The sequence below is a fragment of the Tachysurus fulvidraco genome, chromosome 7 (assembly GCF_022655615.1).
Source record: "Tachysurus fulvidraco isolate hzauxx_2018 chromosome 7, HZAU_PFXX_2.0, whole genome shotgun sequence".
Classification (NCBI taxonomy): Eukaryota; Metazoa; Chordata; class Actinopteri; order Siluriformes; family Bagridae; genus Tachysurus; species Tachysurus fulvidraco.
Window position 1 is genome coordinate 4,373,612 of NC_062524.1, and position 10,891 is coordinate 4,384,502.

Consider the following 10,891-nt stretch of genomic DNA (forward strand, 5'->3'; position numbering starts at 1 on the left):
TGTACACAACACAAACACACTGAACACAGCCTACTGACACACTGTGCAGCCCTGTACACAACACATACACACACTGAACACAGCCTACTGACACACTGTGCAGCCCTGTACACAACACACACACAAACACACACACACACACACACACACTGAACACAGCCTACTGACACACTGTGCAGCCCTGTACACAACACACACACACACACACACACACACACACACACACACACACACACACACACACACACACACACACAAACACTGAACACAGCCCGGAGTTGTAGTGTAGTTTCTTTCTCACCTGAACACTCGATCTTTCGCTTGACTCTGAGCGCTGAATCTCACCCACGTCTCCATGTAAACAACTCTTGACTTTCAACCAACCCTAACTCGTTAAATTGCGCTTTTTTGCACGGATTTTATAATTACAGATTCGAAGAATAAACGTTTAAAGACAACAATATGTTTATAATCTTACTTCACCTGAGCATTTAGATAATATTTCGATTATTAAACAGTAAACAGGCTGTTTTTAATGCGCGTTACTGATGACTTCCGGTTTACGGCGAGCGCAGAGGAACTAACTCGTCTCGTTTCTTCTAAAATATAAAATCAATTTTTTTTTTTTTACATCTAACCACAAAAAAAATTATATCTAAACATATCTTTCCACTCTATAATTATCGACTTGGAGACAATAAAGGTATGAAACATTAAAAGGGGGGGGGGCCGAATGTGAAAATGTATTGGCACCCTTTTGCTGTCTGACATTCAAAGGTGGATTCAATCATTTTCATTCATTCATCCGAACTTCTCGGGTCACGGGGAGCCTGCGCCTATCTCAGGCGTCATCGGGCATCAAGGCAGGATACACCCTGGACGGAGTGCCAACCCATCGCAGGGCACACACACACACACACACACACACACACACACACACACACACACACACACACACACACACACACACACACACACACACACAACGGACAATTTTCCAGAGATGCCAATCAACCTACCATGCGTGTCTTTGGACCAGGGGAGGAAACCGGAGTACCCGGAGGAAACCCCCGAGGCACGGGGAGAACATGCAAACTCCACACACACAAGGCGGAGGCGGGAATCGAACCCCCAACCCTGGAGGTGTGAGGCAAACGTACTAAGCCACCGTGCCGCGATTCAGTCAATTTGTTTAAATTATTATAACTAAACAATTGATTATTATAAATGCATCATTTCATTTGACTGATTCATATGAATCAGTCATTGTCTTTACCCATTGTGTGTGTGTTTTAAGGAAATGACAAAATCACGGAATACCAGGAAAACTCAGCTACACCATTTTATTTAAGAATCTCTGATGAAAATAAATTAAAGAAAATATAGTATTCATGATCACACAGTTGAGAGGGGAAAAAAAATCTCACAGTTAAAAAAACGAACAATAATCAGACACGCCATTTAGATTTTTCATGAAGTAATTGCACAAAATTGATTAACAAAAAAAAAAAAAAAAGAAGAAGTTTGTCAAGGTGTCACATTTGTACGCCATCTAACATAGAGAACAAGTCCGAAAATACCAACGGGATGCAAAACGAGATGTTACTAATCCCTAGAAGTGTGTTCTCTTGTGCTGTGACGACTCTCGTCACGACTAATCCCAGACATGTGAGATGAGTTCCAGTGTGTTTGGTTGAATCATGACTTTTAAATTAATGCTGTTTGTTATTAAAAAATCCTAGCGTGATCTTTAAAGTTGATAACATTACATACGTCCTTATGCTGTGTCCTGTGCCTTTCCCAGTGTGTGTGTGTGTGTGTGTGTGTGTGTGTGAATATGTTGCACTGCTCATTTCCAAAAATAACACTACTCTCAAATGAGCCTCAGGCCGAATGCCTCCCTACTTCCTTTTTAAAAGCACAGGGTTTGATGTTGTGGTTTCAACACCGCACTCTTGCGCTCTGTAGGGAGCTGTTTAGGATATAAACCACATTAAAAACCTCCGAGCTGCAAAACTGTGATCTGCAAACAAACATGAAAAAGAAAACGTTACACAATCCTTTATTCAGCTGCATTCGAACCTCACACCCATCGAACCCATCCTGCACATAATTTGATCTCTTTCTATCTCTTTTCCTCACATGCCCTAAACACTCTGAGGCAAATCTGAAGCCTGTTCTAAACTACATGATCAGGGTCTGAAATGCTTCTCCATCTCAATTCTCCACGGTTGAAGTTAGGATTTTGTCAGAGGTTTTTATTGTGATTTTGCTTTCGAACCTGAAACGAGGAAGCGCAACAAAACCTCAGCCCTTGTATTTTGTCTCTATTCTGTGTGTGTGTGTGTGTGTGTGTGTGTGTGTGTGTGTGTTGGATTGATACTGTTGTTACGTGTGGGTGTGTTTGGGTTTTTTAAGCTCTCCTAAGACACAGCTAAACATCCACAGTGTATATTTAATAAGAGGTTGTAACTGACACGATACGCTGAAACTGCAGTAAGCTGTTCATCAGAATCACGTCAAAACGTACGCACTGGGGAACTAAAAAACACTACAGACTTTAAACCGATGATCTGTGTGTCTTTAAGCACCATTGTGTATCTATGACAGTGTGATGATGCACTGACTGGAAGAAGTGTTTTAATAACCTTTAAGAAAGATCAGGGTTAAATCAGTTGTTATTTACTGCCACAGTGGAGTCATTTCAGACCCTGATATATATATATTACACACACATAACTCTCTCGTTCTTTATCAGTTTCTCAGTATCTCCCCACCTTCGGATTTCATTCCACTTGTTATGAATTGGAGGTACTACAGTTCCCCTGAAAGTCAACATCAAAAGCTAAGCTCCTTGTAACTAAAGTCAAGTTTAATACGTTTCACTAGATACAGTATTATGAAGAATTGCGCCTCAGGTAAAAGGTAACAGTGAGTAGCCGGTATCTTGTGGCTGTAAGTGTGTCCTGGACGTCGAAGGCTGGTGTCAGATCAAACATAACCGATACACCATTCAGAGTGCTTCATTAAAAGAGAAATCAGATTATAAACTACTAGGTTAACAGTTCCCGCACCACCTCTCCACAGGGTGGAGGTAACAGGGTTACAGTCGAGAACATCGGAGCAGTAACTTCCTCTTCTTCCCCCAACAGCCACGTCAGTTCTCGAAGTGCTGTTTCTTGCGAAAGGGCGCTTTAAAGCGGCTCCAGAGAGATCGGCTACGTCGCGTCTTTCTCTCGCCGCTGCGCACCACTTCAGCCTCGCGCTGACGGATCTGACGCACCAGAGCGGCAAAAACCTCATCGATGTAGTAACGGAAGGCTGCCGACGTCTCGAAAAATGGACACTGGAACTCCCTCGCCAGGTCCTTCCCCTCCTCTACGGACACCTGGTGGAGACATATTAATAAAATATATACTGTCTAAGTCTTCTATATCCTATAGAAGTAGAAAAAACTATTTTAAAGTTGTTTACAGTGTGATTCAGAATTGCATGAAGATTTTATTCTCCTTCACTGAGTCGTGTCTGTGTAACCTGAATTTATCTTCCACACCCATAAACCTGTAAACCTACAGGGATTTGACTATAAATTTATCAGTGCATTCCAGCCTCAGAAGAGAATGTTGATCTGACAATCTGGCAAAACTACACTACTACTTCCTGTGTAAAACAAACTCGGGTGTTGACAAAAGCCGGAAATTGTGCGACGTGTTTACTTTGTTTTTATTTGGAAATTAGGAGGCAATAAAAATGTCACCCAGGCCACGCCTCCTTCACCATGACCAAGTCACCCAGGCCACGCCTTCTTCACAATGACCAAGTCACCCAGGCCACGCCTCCTTCGCCATGACCAAGTCACCCAGGCCACGCCTCCTTTACAGTGACCAAGTCACCCAGGCCACGCCTCCTTTACAGTGACCAAGTCACCCAGGCCACGCCTTCTTTACAGTGACCAAGTCACCCAGGCCCCACCTTCTTCACCATGACCATGTCACCCATGCCATGCCTCCTTTACAGTGACCAAGTCACCCAGGCCACGCCTCCTTTACAGTGACCAAGTCACCCAGGCCACGCCTCCTTTACAGTGACCAAGTCACCCAGGCCACGCCTCCTTTACAGTGACCAAGTCACCCAGGCCACGCCTCCTTTACAGTGACCAAGTCACCCAGGCCACGCCTCCTTTACAATGACCAATCACCCAGGCCTCTTTTAAGTCACTCATCCCGGTAGTCCAGTATTATTTCTACAATTACTTTATTCACAAGGCAGCTTCAGTGTCACTTTCCCTGCTTAGTGCACGTGTGTGTGACCGAGGCAATAATAACGTGTGTGTGTGTGTGTGTGTGTTACCTGTCTCAGGTGTGCAAGGTCAGATTTGTTTCCCACAAGCACCACGGGTGTGTCCACAGTGCGCCGCACACGGCAGATCAGCTGCTTGAAGTGGCGAGCCTCCTGGAAGCTGCGCCGGTCCGTGATGGAGTAGGAAATGATGAAGCCTTCACCGGCACGCATGTACTGATCACGCATAGCTGTGAATTCAGCCTGTACACACACAGACACACTTTCTATTTATCAGCCTTAGATCGTGTCTCACACATGCCGTACCAGTCCCTGAATATACTGTTACTATAGAAACCATAACGTTTTAGAACGAGCACATTAATATTATAAACCTGTGATGTGAAGCTCCACTACTAATCACCACCATCTGACCACACTGACTGGATTTGGATGGAGAGTTATAAAGTAATATAAATGTTACACTATAAACATTAGGCACTATTAGGCATGTGCTGAGAATATATAATAATCTATTATCAGAACATTTACATACAACACAATAATCTGTTAGTAATTGGATCGATCGCACAAATGGGAATGAAGAGACTTCATTCGAGATCAGACATAATTGTGTAGATAAAAAAAATGTAAACGCATGAATCAGACCATTTTATGAGTTCATTCAAATGAATATTTAAACATTCATAATATTTGACAATTCACTTCTGTTTGACTTTTTCTTCGGCTTAAATCCCAAACCTGCATTCTGTTTTTCAGAGATTTAAGGATTAAGCCATATCGTTAACATCGCTAGCCTCGTTGGTCTAAAAGCCCTGTGATAAAACATGAGACAACGTGTCCCTGTTGAACTTTAAAAGGAAGCGGGTTCTCAGAGATGCTGTATGTCAGGGGAGTCAAACTCAAATTCACAGTGGGCCAAAATATAAAACTGAGATAAAGTCACGGGCCAAACTGAATATTTATTGAAAAATTAACTGCAATTAACTGATATGTAATGTTCAACCTTTTTCACATGGAAACAAACTTTAGTTTTGCTTAAACACAGGATTTGGAACAACTCCCGAGTTCTTTCCCGAGTCAATAACTCCTGAGCTAAACGCTGTTACTACACAAAACGCGGTTGTAGCTGCCTCTCTACATTACTACGATAGAAAAGAGGTGTTATTTGTGTAGTAACAGCGTTTAGCTCAGGAGTTATTGACTCGGGAAACTCCAACCTGTGAATATGTGGCCAACTTCCTGCTCCTTCAGTTCTCTCCAGCGCTGGAAAGCTGATCCTATATTAACACGTCCTACTTCTTGCCTTATCGTAAGTCTTTCTTCTCTTTCTTTCTTTGTTTTTATCCTCCATGTCGATGTTAAAACCACTTTCTGCTAATGTCACACATGCGCACTGAACACTCTCTCCGCCGCATATTGAAAAGCCCCGCCCCTTTCTGCTCATTGGCTACAAGTTTGTTTTGATTTTTGTTTATTATCAGCCCGACTCAATTTTCTGAAGCATTTCACAAAAATCGGAGACCCCGCCTTTAACGACTGTTAACAGAGAACGAGGGGCGCTTGCTGCTCGTGACTACGCGTCAATACAGTGGCAAGGCATTCTGGGATTTGTAGTATTAGCGGGGCATGCGGCTAGCCAGCTGTAATGCACATTTGATATGATCTCGCGGGCCAAATATAATTACACTGCGGGCCAAATTTGCTCGTCTGGAACTTCTGCTGCGTGTCAGACATAACGCACGGCTGTGAGGATCGCACGGGCCTGACGGATCCCGCCGAGCGCTCATACGGCGTGTGTAATGTGCTCCAAATCGCAGGCACCGAATTAAACCAGAGCACTTTAATTAAATGGGACAAACACGTGTATGAGAAAGTCTTAGAGAACCCTGAGGACACAGAGGATGACTTGAGTCTCCTGTGCTACTTACCTGTCCTGCTGTGTCCAAGATGTCCAGGTTCGCCGGCTCGTCATCGATGCGGATCTGCGTCTTATAGGCGTCCTCTGAGTGACGGGTGGGGGAAAAAAAAACAAGTAATAAAAATAACGTGTCAGGATTCAATAGACTGTCAGATTAAATATTACTCACCTGTACACAATAAATCAGTATTAATCTGATTTTCTGTAATACACATAAAACCTACACGTCATAAGCATTTGTATGCATCGGTTATCTGCAGCCAAAACATAACATGATGTTTTTTCCTCCCTCGTTGATTCTAAACCCTACCATTAAGGACCCTTGAGTAACACTGAGGTGTATGAAGTCCTGCTCGGACATTTTCTCCTCCTCAGCTACATCACTTCACTTCCTCCTCATGCACGTGTTATTGATGTTTGACTCATCTGTCTGAGTTTTACAGCCATCGTGGACTTTCTATATCTCACAAGCTTCATACGCAGCCACTTGCTTGTGCCTGCAGGAAATCACACCTTACGATGTGTCCGTATTGAAGCCGAATAATGCATTAGTACAGGGGTAGGTGTGTGTAACGGACAGCTCGACTCTTGAAAGTGAAAGTGACATGACATACGGCTAAGTACGGTGACCCATACTCAGAATTCGTTCTCTGCATTTGACCCATCCAAAGTGCACACACACAGCAGTGAACACACACCCGGAGCAGCGGGCAGCCATTAATGCTGCGGCGCCCGGGGAGCAGTTGGGGGGTTCGGTGCCTTGCTCAAGGGCACCTCAGTCGTGGCCAGCCCGAGACTCAAACCCACAACCTTAGGATTACGAGTCAGATTCGTAGAACAATATATAATGTACTAAACACTCACGCACCTAATCACACCTGTCTAAGAGCAAATATTGACGCTAAACATGTAAAGTTGAAGGTGGTTTATTATCTCACCTATAGTAGGGTCGTGATCCTCAGGGAACCGGTGACTGATAAACTGCATGATGATGGCTGGAGAGAGAGAGAGAGAGACTTGTTACATGATGTGATTAAGACACCAGAGATGTGTGAGTAAATGCTCCCCCTTTTCCCTTAATCTACTTCTACGACTCATCATACACACACATTCTGCACAGACCTACACCATTTGTACTGTTCCCATGGCGACGGTCTGGATAAAATACAGCAAAATGATTTCTGTAAATTAAAGTCCCCAATACACAACCTTCACACCTTCAGTAAGTGACATGGGTTCATTTCTCGTAGCAACAGGCTCGGTGAGACGGGGTGGTTGTCAGGCACCTCCCTAACAACCAGACAGAGCCGAAGAGACTAAGCCACAACCCTCTGTGTGCATGTGTGCGTGTGTGTGTCAGACACTTCATCTTTGAAACACATCAAACTAACCACAGCAAATAGAGATATTTACCACCGCAACTAGAGATATTACTAGAGGATAAGATAAGAAGAGCGAAACACAAGAGGTCAGAGAAAGAGAGAGAGATAGAATGACAGCAAAGAAAGAGACAGACATAAAAAAACGAGAAGACAGAGAAAAAGGAATACTGTAGATGGACAAGCAGAGAGAGTGTATAAAATGCGTTCACATGACACCTCTCACTCTAAACATTCTCTATACATGAAGAGCCACCGCCCTCTGTGTGTGTGTGTGTGTGTGTGTGTGTGTGTGTGTGTGTCTAACTTGAACACACAAACAAAGTGCAAACAGTGACCGAGAGAATCCTGACAAGAGATGAACGTAAACAAAGAGTGTGTAAGAGAGACAAAACAGAGAAAAAGATGGAATTAGTGACAGACCTGTAAAACTGAGACAAAGAAAAAGAGAGAAGAACTAAGAGGGTAATAAAAGGGAGGAGCGATGCAGACAAAGAAAGAAAGGGAGAGAGAAACTGTCAGCAGCCACTCACCGCTTTTACCCACTCCTCCTTCGCCCAGCATTACCAGCTTATACTCGCGGGAAAGACCGCCAACCCCCCGCAAAGACTCCATCCACACAGCTGCAACACACACACACACACACACACACACACACACACAAAAAATGACATTTCTTTCTTCAGCGGATTTTCACGTGACAGAATCAGGACCAGAATTAAGATGATGTTGTGCTGGGATGAGCGTGACGGTCGTGCGTGCACATACTTTTGCGTTAAGCATGATCAAAGAAGAACTTACTAATACGTAATAAACGTATTGTAGAGTGTGTAGAGTGTGTAGAGTTTGTATGAAGCTGACCCCAGAGACCAAATTTGGCACAGAAGAGGAAGTGAGTCACCGGGTTAAAATATTCATGTGACAATTTGATGCACAAACATTAACCACTGTAACCATTTTGCCTTCAAAGAGCCTCATATTCTTACTTAAACTTGTAAGAATTCATATTTAAAACAATCTCTGAAAGGAATTCCGTGGAAACAAATAACCCTAGACTTTGTAAAGTCTTTAGTGAACTCTTTAGTTAAACATTGAACAACACTGAACATTTAACTCCATGCTGATGTGCTTCAGTAGCTACCAATAAATGTGTTATTATTATAATTATAACCATTATTTAAAAAAAATCTCACTTATCACATGCTGAACTATGTATTATATATATATATATATATATATATATATATATATATATATATATATATATATATATATAGTAAGATTTATGAACCACAAAAAATATTACAAGCTAGGAATGGGAATGCAGCGGGAGCTCGTTCACTCCCACGCCGCCAGGACGCTTCCGTGTTCGTTCTCAGGAGTCAGGAAAGATCGGGGATTCGTGACGAATGTAGGCCGCGTGCATTTAGCTTAGCCTTGTTTGTTTGTTATTTATTTATTTATTTATGCAAATTAAATTAAAGTTTATTTTCCAGAAATAAAATCTCGAATTGTTTGCAGATTCAGTAAATTGTCCTGGTTTTTAATTTTGGACTTTAGGAGGAACTTTTGTTTATAGTTTTAAACACCGTCTGAAGTTCAGAGTCAAACTAATAAACTCGTTAAATCGCCTGTTTTTATTGTCGGAATACAAACAGAATAATCAGCTGGTCACATAAACAAATGAGCAAACGGTAAAAAATAAAATAATAACGTTTTACACACACACCGGTGTCTCGGTTTGGTGAATAAAAATAATAAAAATATCTATAAATACAATACAATAAAATGACCACTTACCTTTTGTCACAGTGATTCTGTCGTCATAGTTAATTTTGTATCAGTGCATGGAATCATTTTTGTTGATAAAGTTAATAAAGCGGCACAACACACATATACACACACATATACACACATATACACACACATATACACACACATATATACATATACACTCAAGCTTTTATACATACACACATACACTCATATACACATGTACACGGACTATGTGGTGGACAAACCCTGCCGCAGGGTCCTAACGCCCGTTCATTCGGTAATAATTCGAATGTTTGGCATGTAAGAAATGTGAGAACTGGGAAAAAACCCGTTAAAGCAGTAATCCGGATTCTTTAAAGCATTGCTCCTAGTAAGCGATTTATTTTCAAATAAATTTTCGATTTTTACCTTTTCAAATCAATCATCTTGTAAGTTAAGCACTCCAATCTGATTCGTTTATCAGTTATAATTTATGATTCGTTTATCAGTTATAATTTACAATTAGTTTATCGGTTGTGATTTACGATATGTTTGTTTTAATTTATGATTAGTTTATCAATTATAATTTACGATTAGTTTATCAATTATAATTTACGATTAGTTTATCAATTATAATCTATGATTAGTTTATCAATTATAATTTACGATTAGTTTATCAATTATAATTTCAAATTAGTTTATCAGTTTTAATTTACGATTAGTTTATCAGTTATAATTTTGTTTCCCGGCTCAGAAAAGCCTTGAGGCTAAACAAGTTGGTTATGCTTTTTAGCTCCATTGATTGATTGATTGATTGATTGATTGATTGATTGATTGATTGATTGATTGATTGATTGATTGATTGAAGAAAAAAATAAAAAGAGGGAAAAATAGAAACAAATACTGACTGGTGAGGAAATGATTGTTTAATGAAGCTGAAAACAAGAATTAACTTCAAACTATAAACATGACAAGCTCAATCTGTGAAACTGTTCTTAAATCTGTCTAAATGTCTGACTTCATGTCTAGTGCACTTTAGCTGCAGAAATGGAAAAATGCCCAGGTGTAGTGGATCAGTTTAGCTTTTATTTGCACGTTCATTGTGTTAACCAGTTCACCATACAGTACACATCAGCATTAGTGTAACAGGTTTAGCATAGATTTATTACAGCGTTATGCACATCAGGTGTCGTCAGAAAGCGTTTGGGTTTTTTTTTTTCAATCTCCACATAAAACTTTGCATCTTGGAATCGGGATGAAATTTTGCTTTGCGTCTCAATTTATTGTACAACACACGATAGTAAAGACCTTCGAGGTTGGAGTTTGGAGAGGAAAAGAAAGAAAGTTGCGGGGCAAGAAGAAAAGATAAATAAAAATTTTTAAAAAATAAAAAAGGCAGAAAGTGCTACTGCCGGATAGTGCATGAAGACAAACGATACTTTACAACCGCTTATATTTATTTATACACATATAAACAAGCTTTGTATCAAGAATCAAGAACGCACAAAAAGGCAAAAATATAGAAAGTGTATAAGTT

At 41.0% G+C, this 10,891-nt stretch overlaps 2 protein-coding genes across 3 annotated transcripts in view; both read right to left on the reverse strand.

The window, feature by feature from the left end:
* pex11b (peroxisomal biogenesis factor 11 beta) overlaps positions 1-582 on the reverse strand; it is an 11,358-nt gene extending 10,776 nt beyond the window's left edge. For both annotated transcript variants that reach the window (XR_007143439.1, XM_027177972.2), the window contains exon 1: positions 302-582. Coding sequence is in view for 1 of the 2 variants with exons in the window: in XM_027177972.2 (XP_027033773.2) it covers positions 302-357 (56 nt within the window). In the remaining variant the exon portion in view is untranslated. The remainder of the gene's footprint in view (positions 1-301) is intronic.
* Positions 583-1,329: 747 nt separating this feature from the next.
* Positions 1,330-9,628, reverse strand: rit1 (Ras-like without CAAX 1). Its single transcript, XM_027177958.2, has 6 exons — positions 9,400-9,628; positions 8,133-8,222; positions 7,159-7,215; positions 6,231-6,304; positions 4,351-4,542; positions 1,330-3,388 (listed from the first exon to the last, which is right to left on the reverse strand). The coding sequence occupies exons 2-6, from the start codon at positions 8,212-8,214 to the stop codon at positions 3,158-3,160; spliced, it is 636 nt and encodes a 211-aa protein (XP_027033759.1). The 5' UTR covers positions 8,215-8,222; positions 9,400-9,628; the 3' UTR covers positions 1,330-3,157.
* Positions 9,629-10,891: the final 1,263 nt, after the last annotated feature.

Bases quoted from the DNA above. Each gene is read 5' to 3' on its own strand.
- rit1 (XM_027177958.2), bottom strand. From the start codon at position 8,214: ATGGAGTCTTTGCGGGGGGTTGGCGGTCTTTCCCGCGAGTATAAGCTG. The intron at 7,216-8,132 runs GTGAGTGGCTGC...CTCTCTCTCCAG, and splicing joins AGGAGGAGTGGGTAAAAGCG to CCATCATCATGCAGTTTATC. The intron at 6,305-7,158 runs GTGAGATAATAA...CCCGTCACTCAG, and splicing joins GGATCACGACCCTACTATAG to AGGACGCCTATAAGACGCAG.